A 17,992-nucleotide genomic window follows, 5' to 3' on the forward strand; every position below is an offset into this window, starting at 1 on the left:
GAGATGAATGAATATGCATCGGTTTGAGTGTTAATAGTGGATGAAGGACGCAGCATCATACCTCCTAATGCACAATGCTGTATAATTACTGGTAGGGTTGGGAGGTGGGCATGGGGAAAATACAAAGAGAGGGGTGGGGACAGACTTTGGCCTCTTGGTGTTTCTCTATTATTTCTTCTCACAAAGGGACAATAGGAAATTTTGCAGATTAACTCATAAGGGATTAATGTTTCTTGGGGAATCATTTAAGCCTAAATTGCTTTTGTGCAAATACCTTTTACGGAACAGAAGTTGTTCTTGTTTTGTTTTTTTCTTTTTTCTTTTTAAATAACCTCCAGGTTTACAGGGCATTATAGGAGTAACACAGTATTAGAGTAATGAAATCTTAAAGAAATGTTCATACCCTTTGGTGAGTGTGGCTAAAACGTTTGAGAGGAGCATTACACCTTGGAAAGAGGGAAATAAATACATATAAATTGTTGTTTCTTTCCCACCACTGCCCCCACCCCCACCTTAATCTCCTGGGCGACCAGGACCGCCCCTGCTCTCTCTCCCCCTCGCTCAGGAGGTCTCTTTATTGATTAAATGAATCTGCTCCAAAGGCTGGCTCCCAGGCTCTTTGATCTAATCCGATCTGATTTTATCCTATCGCTTCAGCAGGACATCGGGGAATTAACAATAAGCAGCTTTACCACAAGTGTTTAATAACTCAACACAATCTCCTTATGGCTCCGAGCTGCTCATGCTCCCATCCAGTCCACGGCAAACAGTGTAACAGATTGGCCATCCCCCCTGAACCTGAGGAATTTTCATGCACTGTGAAACTAATCGCTTCAAGTTCCTTCATAAATCACACGAAGCAGATTTTAGCATCTTAACAAATTGAAAAAAACCAAAAAACAAAAAAACCCAACCAGTAGAGTGGGGTAGGGGTTGGGGTGGGGGAGTGGCAGTGGGGACCCACATTCCAGCTAAAAGGAGGTGGGGGAGAGGCGGGTGCCCCAATATTGCAGTGGGGGAAGGGACAGATGTAAAATAACTTCTATCTTCTCATGCAATATGTTCCTCATCTCCTTAAATGTTAACATGAATGAAGTAAATCAGGCCGGCTCAAACCTAACAATGCTCTAAACTCACAGTGACATTATTATTACTTTTTTTCCCCACTCTGATGGAAGCGATGTGGTTTCAACAACAGGCCTCTTATTATTGTTCCTGTAGACAGCCCTTGAAGTATGCAAGAAGCACACAATTAGACAAGGATTGTGCGTCCTGCGCGGTGCAGACAGTTGAGATGTCAGGCTGAAACAGTATGTCCCCTGGACTTCAAACCAGTATACACGCAGAAAAGTGTCTCAAATGATAACCTCAATTACAAAACGCCATTCCTGAAATTCTTGAAATGCTGTTTTTTTCCCCCTGCGGCTGCCCCTATATATATATATATATATATATCCCTATCTGTAAATTGTAGCAGCAGAACAGATTAACATCTCACCCCTCTCCCCTGCCAAAAAAAAAGTAGTATCATATCCCTCTTTTCTAAATATCACAAGCACAGGCAGTAAAGGTGGTTCTCGCCTTTTGTAAGGCAGGAATTTTGATTCAAGGGCTCACCCTTAACGCTGGAATAGACAGAGCTTGAGAGGAACTCGGAGGCGAGATGGGCTTGCAAAAGCCGCCGAATTATTAGTGCCATGGGGGAAATATCACTCTAGCACTAATCTAAAATAAAACATCTTTCAGTTGCTCTATTTAATACCTACCGTACATCAGAATTACCTATAAAAACACGTTTCATAACAGAGAAACAGCCCTAGCTCTCCACTTCTGTCGCTGTTCTCTCCATTACCTTGGCAGTTGGGCGATTTCTCGCTACATCAGCAGAGTAACGAAGTGCCCTCTAACTGAACATCTGGGGGCAGAAGGAATTTTATGAGTCAGGTTCAGGCCAGATTACTATTACTATGGTGACATCTTTTTCCATATCCCCAGGGCCCAGGGTACTAACAAAGTCACTCAGATACAGCTGGATGCTTCATTATTGCTTTCCTAAGTAAAAACATTGATTTTTATATCCTTCTCCATCCGCATCCACTCATCAGTATTTATCCAGATTTTCCCACCGTTATATGAGTTCAACATTCTGAGTCCACCCTCTCCCCACCCCCTATCCCCTCTGCCAAAAAAAAAGTCTCCTCTGATTTTGTGATCTACTCAATATGGAATGGAACGCTAGCATGAATAGTGTTATTATTTCCTCTTTAGAAATGACTTTTGCTCTACTTTTTTTTCCCCCAGATAAACTATGTCATAACAGAAGAATCTCTGTGAAGTTCTCCAAAGAACTCTGTGCTGCTTCCAGACCCTGGGACTATAATTATGCCTCACATAATTAAAACAGAAAGAACATCCCCTGCCAACTGTGAGCGCCCCTGTTTACATCACAAAGAGATAGCAAAATGTAGTCAGGAAGGCTCTGGCCAAAGTAATTGAGAGGGCTGCCTGAGCCCAGCTCTGCTTTCTAAATACTGTCCTGGGGTTAGGAACTAGGGGGGCAGGGCAGAGGGAAGGCAGGGAGGAGGATGCCTGCCAGAGGCCTGGTGACTCTTCCCGCCTGGGCATGATGTCACAGAGTTCAGTGATTTTGAGGGCTGGTGGTGACTGAAGTCTTACAGCACATTTAGTACAGGTGCTTCTATGGGGGAGCTTCAGACCTGTCACTCCACTGCCTAGTGGCCTTCAGATATTCTGAATCCCTGAACTCACACGCAAAAAGTTCAGAGCCTCAGGCCAGGGTATAAACACATTCTTGACACTGGGTAGTACAAAGCGGATTCTTCTGCTCACAGTTCGGTCAGTTCACAAGCTCGCCTTTCTTTGGAGCTTTCTTTGTAGGTTGCAGCAGTTGGAACACGAAAAGAGAGGAAAAGACAGAGAAAGATAGAGAGGCAGAGAGAGAGAGAGAGAGAGAAAGAGAGAGAGAGAGAAAGAGAGAAAGAGAGAGAGAGAGAAAGAGAGAAAGAGAGAAAGAGAGAAAGAAAGAAAGAGAGAAAGAAAAGAAAGAAGAGAAGAAGAAAGAAGAAGAAGAAGAAGAAAGAAAGAAGAAAGAAAGAAAGAAAGAGAAAGAAAGAAAGGGCACTGAGGAAAAAGGAAACCAAAATCAAACCAAATCCACAGGTTGAAAAAAAACCCTATAAAATAGAAGTGCATTATGTTTTTGTGTTTTCAAAATGTAGCCAAACGAAACCATTACATGAAGATTTTGTTTCACAAAGTCTGCAAACTATTCCACGCTAACCCACTACACCGAGAATGTGGTGCCAACCAAAATATGTCAAGATTAGTAGTACTCAATAAATCTCAAAACCAAATGACATGCAAGCTGTATTTCATGATTAGAGCGCTTCCTTATGTCAGGGAACATACATATTAACTTGTTTAAACACAGCCATGGGCTGTCACTCTGTTTGTCAAAAGCAGAGGAAGGAGAATCTAGTACTTACCAAGCCCATCCAGATGATACCTCACACTTTCCATCTTCCTGGCAGACAGCATGGACCCTATCCAATGAATCTCTACATCTGCGAGAAGAGGAACTGAAGGAGAGACGGAGAGAGAGAGGGAGAGGGGTGAGGGAGAGGCAGAGAGACCCCTTCCCACTTGACAAAGCAGGGTTTGTGAATGCTTTGCTCAAGGCCCTGACACACGGGGACAGAGCTGGAATTAGAAGAAAAAGTGTTTACTTTTCCTACCAAGTTACCAAAATGACAAATGAGAAACACCTTGAAACTTTTTTTTAATCCTAAAAACTAACATTTGCATAAAGCTTTAAGGCCCACAAAGGGCTCAAGTATATATATTTTCTCACTGAATCCTCACCACTGTCCTAGTCATTTATATATTATCCCCATTTTACAAGAGAAAACAAAAGGACTGGAGAGAAGACGTGGGTGCCCCAGCAGCTCCTACGGAACCAAGGAGACGCCTCTGTTTCAGGCCTCTGCGCCACACGGGAACTACAGGAAACACAGCATCTCTTTCTGCACCGACATGTGTGAGTTTGAGCAGGATTCTAAAAATGTAGAGGAGTAATTATCTCATTCTCTGACTGTCAACGCAAGTTGCTGCTGGGCGCTCCTACCTGGCAGGAGGATGAAAGGGAGTCTGTTCTCTCATTTACAAAATACAGGAGTAAGATGTGTGGTTATGTCAGGAACACTTGAGGGGCCTTTGGGGTGAAAAGGAGAAAGTAGAGCCTACTTCATCCATTATTTGGGGGCTGCTTCACTCGCATGAGCCTGGCAGTCCTTGACGGATGCTGATACGGCAGAAGGGCTGCTCCCATGGCAGACTCTTGGCTACAGTGCCTCCATCTTCCCCACCCCGTCCCCCAACACCCGCACATCCTTGTTCTTGGGACCTTCCTGATGCTGGGGAATCCCTGCCACCCTGTATCTGCCCTGCAAGCCTTGGAGGGTGGCCGGAGAGAACTGGAATTCGAGCCAGTGTCTCCTCCGACATGTCCCAGTGTGGCTCCTTCCAGTATGTCTGCCCTTCACACTGCAGCTGGAGGGGGCTGAGGGAGCCGAAATGTGGTGGTAAGGTCCGTTTGCACCCACTGGCATCCTCCTCAGCCTGATGAGAAGCCAAGCCTTTCAAGATGTGGGCACCGCTTCATTTCCACTCTGGCTTCAGTTCCTGACACTCATCCATGGACACCTGACCCCGCCCATGCTTAGCAGATGACTTCTGTGACGGGATGAATTGTGCCCCCCTAAAAATTCATATGTGGGTGCCCTAACCCCCAGTGCTTGAGAATGTGACTATGTTTGGAGATAGGGCCTGGAAAGAGGTAATTATGCTACATGAGGTCATAGGAGCGGGTCTTAATCCAACATGACTCGTGTCCTCATGAGAAAAAGAGATCAGGATAGAGAGACAAGACCATGTGAGGATAGAAAAAGAAGGCGGCTGTCAAGCCAAGGAGAGACACCTCAGAGGAAAACGAACCTGCCAACCCCGGGACATCTAGCCTCCAAGGGCCGTAAGAACGCTCATTTCTGTTCTGTAAGCCTCCTCACATGCGCTATGCGGTTACAGCAGTCCTGGCTAACTAGGATAGCCTCTCATTCCCAAGCCGCGGTCTTTCTCACAGCCCCGCACGCCGGCCCCTCCGCCTGCCCGCTGGCCTCGTGGACACCTCTTCATCTCCAATGTTCCAGTCAGATGCCAGGTCTTCTCTTCCAGGCAGCCCTCCCAGCCAAGCATGGGTGCCCAGCAGCTCATCTGTGATTACAAGGAGGCTGTGACATACCTCTACTATGTGGCCCATCCCCTGAGCTTATCTGATGGCCCGTCTTGTGGTAAACAGCGAGTCTCCTGGAAAAGGGACGCCCTCTTACTCATTTCCCGGCCCAGCACAATGCCCATCAGAGAGAAGACATTCAATTAATGTTTGACAAAAGGACAAAGAGGGGAGTGGAAGGAAACAGCAACAGCAGTAGCCACAATAACTAAACGTTACTGTATGTCCGCATGTGCCAGATGCTATTCTAAACCCTACACTGGTATCAACCAGCTTTATCCTCCCAATAACCGTACAAAGTTAAAAATGTTGTTATCCTCATTTTACGGGTGAGGACCAAGGCATACCAAAATAAGTAAGTGGCCCAAGGTCAGCAGAGCCAGAGATTTAAAACCACATATCTGTCTGGAATCTACATTCTTAAGAAAATGTCTTTCAAGGAGAAAGAGGAGGAGAAAAGGAAGATCAGAAAGGAACAAAAGTTGGGGAGAAATCACCAACTCGGGCAAGACGCTTAAATTTTTGAAACTCAGTTTCCTCATCTGCTTATTCAGGAAAGGCTCATGTGGGATGATATGTGAGAATACGCTCTAACTGCACGGCGCTGTAGGGCCACAAGGCCTCTGTTTACAGGAGCCAGAAATCAACCAGGTAACCCCACAGGCCTTTGACTTGGGGACTGGATTTTCAAGTTGAGATGCTTTGCATGGTCTGCCCGAGCAGATCAATTCAAGGCAGAGGAGAATGGGGTTGTCAAAGATGAGTGCTGGAAAGGAATGCTTCCTTGCCTCCCACCAGGGTCAGAAGTCACACTGCCTTTTTCCAGAACTCTAGTTCTGCCCCCTGGGGTTGTACATTCCAACTGACCTGGCCGGGAGGGTCTCTGAGGATACACTACAGGGGTGTTGCCTCTGATTCAGAAAGCCTACATTACATCCTTGAGAGTCCTGCTGATCAAGGTTTCATTCAAAGTTCAGTTTACTAACCCAGTTTACTGGACTTAGTATTCAGAGCTGGGGTCCTGAGGTTCCCTGTGGGGTGGAAGTTCTGTTTTCAAACTGGACTTTTCCAGGTTTGATTTGTTTGTTTTTTAAATACTGTCTTCAATGGAATGCCTTCATATCTCTGTTTCCTTTGTTTCATGCACTGAGCACGGAACAATGACTAAGGGAACCTGGTAAAGAGACAGGTTTAGCTGTTCTATACCTGCAAAGACTCCTCTTCTTGGAAGGTTTTTAGATGACCTATTTACCTAGGCTGGGAGCAGAATGGTTAAAGCACTTGGAGGAAATCAAACTAAATAGAGGGCTATGTGTAACAAAATCCCCTCCAGAAGACTCTGTCTCCTCCAGCCACTGTAACCAACCCCGTAGCATCAGGTGAAGGTTCTTGATTATCTCCCAGTGGCATTATGTCTCAATACACAGCTGATAATAAAACTGATGGATTATCAAACAAGATTACCGCCTTAGCAAATAAAATCATGTTTTGTGTTAAGAGAGAAAATGCTTACTATCCCTATCTGCCCGGCTAAATATTTACATATCACAGGCTTTCTAGGGTCCCTGTTCTTTCAAATCCGACTCTTTAAAAACAACACAAAGGTTAAGTTAACAAAAAGGGAACACACTGTGCTTTCGACACCAAGCTAAATGCACCCCTGGGAGAAAACAGGTGCTGCCTGGAAGGTAGAAGTAAATCGAAGGCCTCAGGTGCTGGTGGGATCAATGGGTACATGTGACAAAAAACAGAGCTCCCTGTGTTAGGAGGGATTCAAATGCTTACTTTAAAGGGAACATAAATGAAAGAGAATAGAAATCCAAAGTGTGTGTGCAGCTGTGTGTGTGTGTGTGTGTGTGTGTGTAAGAGGAGGAGCACTGGGCTTGTATAAAGTCTCATGCTGGCCTGCCGCCTTATACCTTCCAAAGTCCCTTTTCCTTCACTGCCGATACTCCTCTCCCTGTCTCCCCACACCCCCAATTTCTCCCTGTTTTTCCTAATCTCTCCATTTTACAGCTGACACAAAGGGAGGCCTAGGAGAAGTTACAGAAGGTCCTAGAGGGCAGGCCTCAAACACAAATCCTCTGCCTCCCAGTGCAGCCCCCTTTCTGTCGCACGTCTCTGCTCCAAAACAGAGATGCTCCCCTATGGGACAGGGATGGTGGAGGGCTGTTTTTTAAGCTCTGTGTATTCATATTGACAAATCTGAAGTTAAATTACTATATGCTTTACAACTTGTGGACAGAAATGGATGAGTGCCTATCTTTTAAGAGAGGAAGAGAGAAATAGACAAATTGGTTTGGGAATTGTATACTGGTCAGTTTAAGTTTTTTATCATCCCAGGGAAGAGGACAAAGAATTGATAACCATCATGGCTAGTTGTGGAGCAAGTTATTTCAGACGATTTGACTTCCTCCTTTGAATGACAGATCTTGCAAACATGGAAGGGTAAAGAGATGCAATTCTCTGCATGGGAAATTCAGAGAAGCTCTTAGGCCCAGTAACATTTTCCTCTGCCACACACAAAACAGCAAGGGGCTGACCTTCATGGCAAAGGAATTTCTGTTCAGTAGACCAGGGAGGTCTCCAAAAGCACCAGGGCAGGATGCTCTGCGCTTCTGCCTCCACTTTGTCATGGGGCACGTGGTCTTCCAGCAAACCAGAGTGATCCTGGAGGGAGAACATGCCGCCCCTCAGGAGCTGCCCCAGAAGCCAGTGTTCTATGTGCACACCAGCCACCAGTGCAGATTATCAGGTGGAAAAATAATGAGCATAACATGTAATAAAAATATGTCTCTCTTGTAATGGTATGTCATCTACAAACTGCATCAAATATAAACCAGTGAAATCATGACTTTTCCATTTTTAAAATTAGAAGTTTGAAAACATAGAAGTTTTTAAAATGAAAGGGATACAGTAAACAATACATTTCAAATTATCTGCAAGTTTATGTAAGTACCAGCAATGAAAGTTCACCTTCCATCCCCCACAATCTCCCTTCCCTCATCTCCAGGATTCTCTCTAGGCACTTAGTCTCTTTCCATTCTTTTTTATGAGATATATATATATATCTTTTCAGTTATATATAAGTACATAAATATTTAAGTATTATATAAACATATAAATATATACAATTATAATGTATAATTATATATACTAAAATATATACATGGTTTTACCACTTTATGATTTTTTTTTAATGTTATGTGTGAAAAAATCAGGTTGGTAGACAGAACTCTCCATTCATCATTCTTTTAAACTGCCACTTAGCATTCAAGAATACAAATGGCCCATAAATTTCAGTTTGGGGCTATGATAATCAACAATGCCATAAACATTCATGTGTCTACTATTTGGTGCACATGGTGGAAACACTGCGTTGAATGAAATGGCTGGTTTTAATTTCAGTAGGTCCTGCCAAAATATCTATTGATGTATACTTCCACTTATTAAATAGCCCACACTTTGCTCTCTAAGCTGAAATGTGACCTCTCCCCGTACACTAAATACCTGCATGGGCTTTGGACTCTCTAACGTCTGTCACAATTTATCTGTCAATCTCTTCTCCAGTCATTTCAACCCCATTTCAACGGCTGCAGGTCATGTTTTGATATCTGGTGGAACAAGTCCTCCTTCATTGTTCTTTTTTCAAAGTCTTCATAGCTAACATTGGACACTTTCTCTTTCTTTTAAAACTTTTGCTACACATCAAAGAGATAAATATTAATTTAAACATATGTGAGATATATTAATAACAACAAAATAAAGACAAATGCAAAACATCCTCAAAAAAGTTTTAATCAGTATATCTAAGTAAATTAAAAAATCCTGCTGGAATTATGATTGGGACTACATTGAATTATAGATTACCTGGAGAGAACTGATATTTTTTAAATATTAAGTGTTCCCAGATTTTAAAAATACAGTATTTCTCTTACATTTAGAGAGTTTCTAAGTCCATCAGTTAAATCTTATATTTTTCTTCACACAGTTGTGCACATTTCATAATGGTTTTTGTTGCTTTTGTGTATGAAGGGTTTTTATGTTGCTTCTGATTACTTAACTGGAGACCCAGATAAGCTTTGATTTTTATAAATTGATATTGTAATCGTTGCTAAACACTCTTAAGTGTTCTAATGCGTTTCAGTTGATTTTTTTGGACTTTGTAAACAGATTATACAATACAGTGATATATTTTGTCTTTTCCTTTCCAAAATCCTACTCATTTCTTCATATGCTATTTCTTATTCTTACCTAAAAGCTTCAGCTAGAACCTCCATTACAATTTTGAGTAGAAGCAGTGATGACAAGCCTTCCTGTTTTGTTCCTCCTTTTAATTCTATGGTCTATTTTATCATAAATATTTGTATTTGCTTTAGATTTCTGGTAGATACCCTCTAGTAAGTTAAGGACGTTTCTTTCTCTGACTAGCCTAGAAGTCATTTTGTTTTAATTATTTTAAATCACAAATTGCTGTTGACATATATGTTTTTTAGCACTACTGGGATGAACCAATGGTTTTTCCTCTCATTTTTTATTCCCAAGTAAATATTTATTCCTCATGTGTTTACAAGTAGTGAAGAATATAATTTTTTATACTTTAAGCATCTCTTCATACTTTTTCAAAATCAAAAGTTAGCACTAATACAGTGTACTTAAAGTTATGTAAAGAAACTTGGACAAACCTTTAACATCCCTTTACAACTCAGCCTTTTTTTTCTTAAATTGAAGTATTGTCAGTTACAATGTGTCAATTTCTGGTGTACGGCACAAGGTCCCAGTCATGCATATACATGTATATATTCGTTTTCATATTGTTTTTCATTAAAGGTTGTTATAAGATAATGAATATAGTTTCCTGTGCTATACAGAAGAAAAAAATTTTAATCTATTTTTAAATATAGTGGCTAACATTTGCAAATCTCAAACTCCCAAATTTATCCCTTCCCACTCCCTTTCCCCTAGTAACCATAATTGCTTACTATGTCTTCGAGTCTGTTTCTGTTTTGTAGATGAGTTCATTAGTGTCCTCTTCTTTAGATTTCACATATGAGTAATATCATATGGTATTTTTCTTTCTCTTTCTGTCTTACTTTACTTAGAATGACATTCTCCAGGTACATCCATGTTGCTGCAAATGGCATTATTTTATCCTTTTTTATGGCTGAGTAGTATTTTTAACTTTAACTTTTTAATGTAGTAAAATAGATCAATAGATTTCCTAGTGTTCAACCATTATTTCATTCCTGGGATTAATACTACTTGGCAATGAATTCAATTTGATAATATTTTACTTAGAGTTCTATATGTATGTTCACAAGGCAGATTGGCTGAAAGTGGTCATTTTGTGTATGTGCGCAGTCATCGTCAGTTTTGGTACCTCAACTATACAGAATTGATAGTTGAGTTGGGTTGAACTCCTTCTATTTATTTATAGTAGGGACTAACTAGTTCTTAAGTATTTGAAGATTTAAAGCCCATAACATAGTCAAAGTTTTTATCTTTTGGGGGTAGATTTTTTAAAGTTACCTCATCAATTTCTTCTATGATTATTGCTCTTTTTAGGTTTTCTACCACCTCTTGAAATAATATTAGTAATTTATACTTTCCTATAAAAGTCCTCTCTTTTCAAATAGATTCTGAATTTATTTCAAAGTCAAATACATTATACTTTTATATTTTTTTCTCTTTCCTCTGAATCTGTAATTAAGGCTTCTTTGCCTGTTTCTAAACTGTATTTGCACCTTTCCTCTTTTCTTCTTGATCAGACTTATCAAAGGTTTTATCTACTTTACATATCACTTCAAAGAAGTGGCTTTCAGTTTTATAGACAAAGTTTATTTTTCCTATTTCTATGTCATTAATTCCTATTTCTATGTCATTAATTTAATGTATTATCTCTATTTTTGTACATTCTTATTTATTTTACTGCTGCTTTTCTCAATTGCTGAGTTTTTAATCCCTTCTTATTTTCTAATAAATGAATTAAAGCTATAAAATTTCCTTAGCCATAGCCAACAAGTGTTGATTGCCAGAGCTTTTATTTTTGTTTATGTGTAAATGGTTAATAGTTTCTGTCTTTGTTCCCTGTTTAAGAGTTATTTAGAAGAGTGCATCCTTTTTTTTTTTTAAACGGGTAGATTAGGGCTAGAGTAGTCTCCTTTTATTATTATAATTTTACTGCATTTTATTCAGAGAATATGAACTATGATTTCTGCTCTTTGGAATTTATGGAGGTTTTCTAGTAGATTAACACATGGTCAAATTTGTGTATGTTTCATGGATGTTCAAAAGTCACGAAATTTTCTATTTGATGAAGTTTATAAATATTTAAAATATGCAAATTATATATTTTACAGTAGGATTATTAAATGTGTTTTAAAATTGTCTTCTGGATTTATTCATTTTTTAGAAAGTTGTATTAAATTCTCCCACTATGACTGTGAGTTATCCATTTCTCTTTTTATTTTCATTATTCTTTCTTTTCCTTTCCTTTCCTTTATATTTTATAACTTTGTCCTGCACACAACTTCATGATTATTGCATATTCTTGGAAAACTTTTTGTATTATTTTTCTTTGGGGGTGTCACATGTCTTTACAGCACAAAGTTGATTTTTTTCCTTTATGTTGTCTAAAGTCTGTGTTGCAAAGGAAAATTTAAGCCATTAAGTCAAATTAAGTAACATTTATAAGTGACCAATTATATGTTTGCCTTATTTCTGACCACCTATTTTTAGTTTTCTATTTATCATTCTTTTGTATTCAGTCTCTTTTCTGTTCCCTGCCTTTTGTGGAACAATCTAGTTGTTCTATTTTTTCCTTCTTTTTAAAATGTTTTTAAAAAGTACATATTCTCCTATTATTCTTATGGACTGCCTTGAAATTTTAACATTCACATTTAACTGTATATATCTTAATGTATAGAAATACCCAGTATCTCTGATTATTCTCCTGGCAAAACTCTTAAGACACCTTCAGTTCTGGCCCCAGCTTTGTTTCCTAGTCTCTTGCCCATGTACTCCCGCATCTCCTACTTACGGGTTGGGATCTCAGTCGCATATTATTACTGCAACTGTTTCTATATATGCCTCAATAGTCCTTCAGACTCAGCTATACTTTTAAGTGTTTTTTGGTCTAGATCTTTTTCATTGCTGTGTTCATTTTGGTTTTCTTGTTGTTTTACAGCAGTATATTTTGAGAATTACTTTCAAAGAGGGTCTGTGGTCATGATCAACAAATCTTTATGTTGTCTTCTCACTGGACCACAACTTTTCTTGAGTATAGAATCTGAAGTGCAAAATTGTTTGCTTTCAGTAATGGATAATCTTTAGTATTTTGGCATTGTGTACTAGTCACTGATTTTTTTTTTTAATGAAAGAAAAAATGGGTTAAACTGGTCTGCTTGGGGGAAGAAATTAACTGAAGTTGATGCTTAATATACATAGGAACTGTCTTCTTTTCCTCTGATTTTGCGTGGCGCAAGGAAGCAAAGACACTGAAACCAAAAATGGGATTCATTCTTATAAATGCTTATGAAGAATGAGTTCTAAGTACCATCCGTGAAAGCAAAGAGATTAACAACATACAGGAAACTCCAAGAGCTTCATATGCCATTCTGATCACTTTCCAAGAAGTCTTAAAACTACATTCACTCTAGAAGGGATCTGATTCAGGGTAAGGTAAAAACTGTTTTCTACAATAGTACTATTGATAGCTATTGATAATAGGTAATGCTACTAACAAGGGAACCAGAGCATACCAATTTATTTCTATTTCTTTAAATTTTGCTCTAAAGTACTCTTTTGTTAATATAATAATTTGCCACTAGAAATTATCATATTCTATCAGTTTAATAGAGAACATTTTTTAAGGGAGACATCTATTTATGTAGAATTTTATCACAGTCTAGGTTATCATTCACTCCAGTCAATGGAAAATTTAGTCACTGGAATCACAAAACATAATCCAAAAAATACCATTCACCACCTAAGTTTCATGGGCTACTGCAAAGAAGAAAATAAAATCTCTGAATGACGAGTTTTACACACTGGTGTCTGAAAGGTGACAGAACATTTTTCCCCCTCTCTCTACTCTTCTCACCACCATCTCCTTTCCCAACCCCGATTTCCCTGTCATTGGAAAAGGAGAGAACTAACTTCACAGACTCTTATTCAAGCCAAGGAGAACAATTCATTTTTCATATTTCAAATCTTCTGCTGAACACTTGTGCCTTTTAGATCACCCACACCGTTTCTCACCAGCACAGCCTCGTGAATGACTAACCGCATCCAAAATAGAATGTACAAATCATCGCTGCGAAAAGGCCACGAGGAAGCAAAGTTTTATTAGACAAATTAATCAAGGAACGTTAATATGGGCAGTTATCTTTGGCTATAAAAGGGAGTAGGTGGGAGGGGCAGGAAAGTTAAAGGGACTCTGTAGCCATTTTCTGTGTATGTGTGTACTGTGTAAAACTTTTACAATGAGAAAATGATCATACATAATTGCATAATATTAAAAAAAAATACGGCAAATATGGCAAACAAACAAAACAAGATGCTACCAAAGGGCCCTTAGAGATGACCGAGTCCCAGATCCCTCAGCTGGGATGAAGCTGAGATTAGAGAATATAATTGATACATTCAGGTAGGTCACAGAGTAATCCAGTTTTTAACTCCTAACCCCCATTTAAAGGAGGGCGGTGGGGAACAGTGCAGAGCTGCTCTGACATCAAGCAGCCTCCCTGGAGAAAATAAGAGGTGCCAGGGCTTGAGACATGAGTTAATCCAGAAACCGTATAGGAAAGCTTTTGTTCATATACTGGAGGAAGTAAAGAAATATGCCCAAACCAGGGAATATGGATTGGGGAAAAGTAAGGATTCAAGATTTGGAATCTAGACTATGGAAATTCATCAAGACACTAGCAAATTGGACCAACTGGTTGTCTCCAATAACGCTAGAGACCAAGACTTTGCTTGAGTTTATTTAGTGGATCAGTTTGTTTCAAACAGCCAGAGGGGTAGGGTAGTAGTGGATAGCAGACTGCTGGCTAGAACATAAGAGCTGCATGCTGAATTCTAGTTTAAGGATCTTTGCACTACTCCATCATATGTCAAACGCCAGCAGTAAGACTTACTTATGTCGAGCTCCGAGTGATGCAAAAGCAGATATAAAAAGTGACAGACTACTGGGTAAAAAGAGCTAAGATTCTTCAACAGGAGCTAAAAGCAGTCACTAAAGGCTATATTTTCTTCTATTCCTATAACAGCAATATTGTTTTCATCTGACTGGGACTGAGTCACAAACAATCTTTCAGTCCACTATTTGGCATAATCCAAAAAGAGTGAGTTTCAGGGGGAACCAAAAGAAATGAAAAAAATTGTAAGGACTTGGGCACGAATGGTTCTGGTAACTGTAATGACTCCTCTTCATGTACCCATACTCTCCTTAGATAAGAAAACAGTAACATAATGTCATCATATTATAAATACCCAAGTGAACTGAAGTTTAAGTTAAGTTTCACATTTACTGAAAGTCTAAACAAACTTCTTGGTAATTAATCTCCAAAATGTATATATCTGCTTCAGATATGTGCACATAAATTATAATAAAGAATGTTGGTATGCAATTTGATTTAAAGTTCTTTTTAGCAAAGTACATAATGATGCATGCTGAGGAGATAGATGCAGGTATATTTAGTTGGATATAATTAAAATAATGATGTGTGTTTAAAATAATGATATATTAAAAAAAAATTTAAATGTAAGTGGCTGAAGAACCTGTAATAAAAAGTCAAAGCAGTAACCACTTTTTGATTACCTGATTATCCAGAAAGCTAATACCTTTCATTTAACAAGTAACACAGTAATGCTGTAATAATGTCACCCTGGAGGGATTCAGGGAGCCCTGCCGACAACGTGGGCTTCAGCCACCCCCTCGTCAGAGTGTGTTTTCCAGGTCTCTTCTCATGCCAACTTCCTTTATCAAAAAGAATTTTCTCCAAGATTATACAGACACAATTGATCATTGGTGAAGCTGGGCAAAATGAGTACACTTTCCTCTTTACTTCAGTGTATATTTGAAATATTCTTTTATTAATGGAAAAAAGTCTCTACATTTGAGTAGAGGTTCTATAATGTTGATAACTTTGCATCTCCTCTATGCAAAGGGCATGACTTACTGGTGTGTCTATGCATGTACTTGTTCTACTGCATGAAATTCCCTTCCAATTTCTACTGGAAAGTCCTTTCAAATAAGTGGACAAATGGCAGATACATATATATTTCTAACTCTCAGCCCTGGTTAAATAAAACCCTCTGTGAAGACTGCTTTTTATCTCATGTGTCTCCCACCATCTTCTGTTGCTCTTCAGTCCCTTCCTCGTTCACCGTTCTTCCTGCTTCGAGTTGAATCAGTGAGTCACATCAGCCTCATCCAGGCACCAGGGCTTCTCAGCTGAGCAGCTGATAAGCTACCCTACTGCCCAGGCATCTCATTACTTTCTGTCCTCTACTGCCCTGCTGGGACCTCCAGCCAAGCTCAGTTCAACACCCTGCAGGGTTATATGGGTAATCAGTGTCCTTGAACCCCTTGCTCTATAATTCATGATCTTGGGAGAGCCAAATGGCTTGGTTAATTTTTTTTTTCATTCGTGCTTATACAACTAAGCTTCTGTACTCAGAAGGGGAAACCAGCCTTGTGGTGCGTATACAACATTTTCTAAGGATGAAAACTGTATTATACGTGCTCTTTCCATTTCTTCCTTTACTTGTTATGCTTAACAATTGATAAATTATGATCATAGTTTCACTGGTCTGAAATAGATATTCTGGACTTTTGAAAGATCAGTCTCCAAGATATGTCAATTCCCCTAGCAGTTAATAGTTATACAGCTTCACAACTTCATCTTAAAAGTGACTGTGAAGCAGGAGGATCCTCTTTGCAGAAACACAGGTAGGACATCCAGAAAACAACATACATTGGAAATAAAGGTCAATAAACTTTTCGGCATCATTTTGACTTTACAGCAATTCAATTTCAACTTATACAGACTATGATACCAAGCTTTTGATTATTTAATGATGATGATCTAGTTTATAAATTGCATCCAACTTCTCCTATTCCTGTTTTTGTTCTGCTCATCTTTTCATTATTTTGTTACTCAATATCAATATCAACTTTAGGAAATAAAAGGCAAAAAAAAAAATTAAAGGAAGAAAAAAGCACAAGCTTACCTATTGTACCCATTTTAGCACCTCTCCAATAAGACTCTTTGGAAATCTGGAACGACTGACCAAATTAAGTCTCTAGAGTTTGAAGACCCATGCAATTACTCTTCTCCCAATGCTGAAGGCAATGAAGGAGTTGATTTCATATCCCAACTTTAACAAGATAACCACGAAATCCAGTTCTCAAATACTGTGACTGAATTTTTATAAGATTTTCCAGCTAACAGGGTTTATATAAACAAGTACACTGTGAGTATCCAGGATCTAGCTGGATGTCTAAAAAATCATTATCTGTATCCCACAAGAGTGTTTGCATTTGAATTCTTACTTGTTATAATATGTCTCCAAGGACAGTTGAAAATTTAATTAACTAAAAATAATTTTTAAACTTTACAAATTAAATTTTTAAAAAGACTGTTAAGTCTTCTCTCAGTTTTAACATTGCCAACTTAGTTTTCTTAATGTCTCTCCCTGTTCCCTCATTTCCCTCTCGCTCACCCACTATCACTGACCCAGATCTCCACCACCAGATTTGTACGTGGCAAAGAACAGGGAAACACATGGAGAACAACGAAGGGTGAGGAGAGATAAACAGAGCCAACAGAAACTTTTACTGGGGCCAGGGTTTAGAGATTAAGCCACAGGCTAAACACAAAGCAGCCAAATTACTTATTCTGCAGTTAGTGGAATTTTCTTCTTCAATGTCAAGAGGCTGGAGCCAAACTTTAGAAAGTCACAGTTTTCCCAAGACTTAAGAGAAAGATAGCCTTGATCACGCACATTTTCTTGGAATGCTTGTAGGTTAGAACTGATGATCTTCCCCTGGATGGACTTCCAGGTCAAAATGCAATCAGGTTTAGGAGCTCCTGGCTCCAGTTACAACTGCAAATTAGGTAAATATAGATTTCCAAATGACATCTTCAACCTGCCAGTACATTTTCTGCTACCCACCTCCCCAACTGCCCTAATGCTGAGATTCCAATGACTACTCCATATTTTTTGAGGTAGTGTAATGAAAGATTTTCTCAATCTCTGAAGCACAAGGGAAGTTATGCAGGGGTCAAAATGTATAATGTGTTACAGGTCATGCAAAAAAAAATGACTTTCCCTTTAGGGGGAGCTATTATAGGTTTTTTAAGCAGGATAATGATAAGACCAGATTTAGTTTAGAAGGATAGTTCTGCAGATGGCAAATTCTTCCAAAATAATGTATAAATTTAATACAATCAACATAAAAATCTCAACAAATGTTTTTTGAAACTTGATACAATGATGCTAAATTTTATTTGAAAAATAAAATGTGGGAGAAATAGTAAATCTCTGCCACACACAAAAGTAAATAAATAAATAAGGAGCAAAGAGGAGGACTTGGTCTATCAAATATTAAAACCTATTAGAAGCCACTAGATTAAAAATAACAGGACATTTTCACTAGAATGTGTAGTCTGATTGATG

The 17,992-nt window shown here is 39.1% G+C and overlaps 1 protein-coding gene across 1 annotated transcript in view; it reads right to left on the reverse strand.

Moving 5' to 3' along the window:
• LOC106729120 (spermatogenesis-associated protein 31D4-like) overlaps nt 1–17,992 on the reverse strand; it is a 154,161-nt gene that overhangs the window by 68,893 nt on the left and 67,276 nt on the right. Inside the window, 1 exon segment of the mRNA XM_032476223.1 lies at nt 3,507–3,599. Within this exon segment, the coding sequence (XP_032332114.1) occupies nt 3,507–3,599 (93 nt within the window).

This window comes from Camelus ferus, unplaced genomic scaffold (assembly GCF_009834535.1).
Source record: "Camelus ferus isolate YT-003-E unplaced genomic scaffold, BCGSAC_Cfer_1.0 contig299, whole genome shotgun sequence".
Classification (NCBI taxonomy): domain Eukaryota; kingdom Metazoa; phylum Chordata; class Mammalia; order Artiodactyla; family Camelidae; genus Camelus; species Camelus ferus.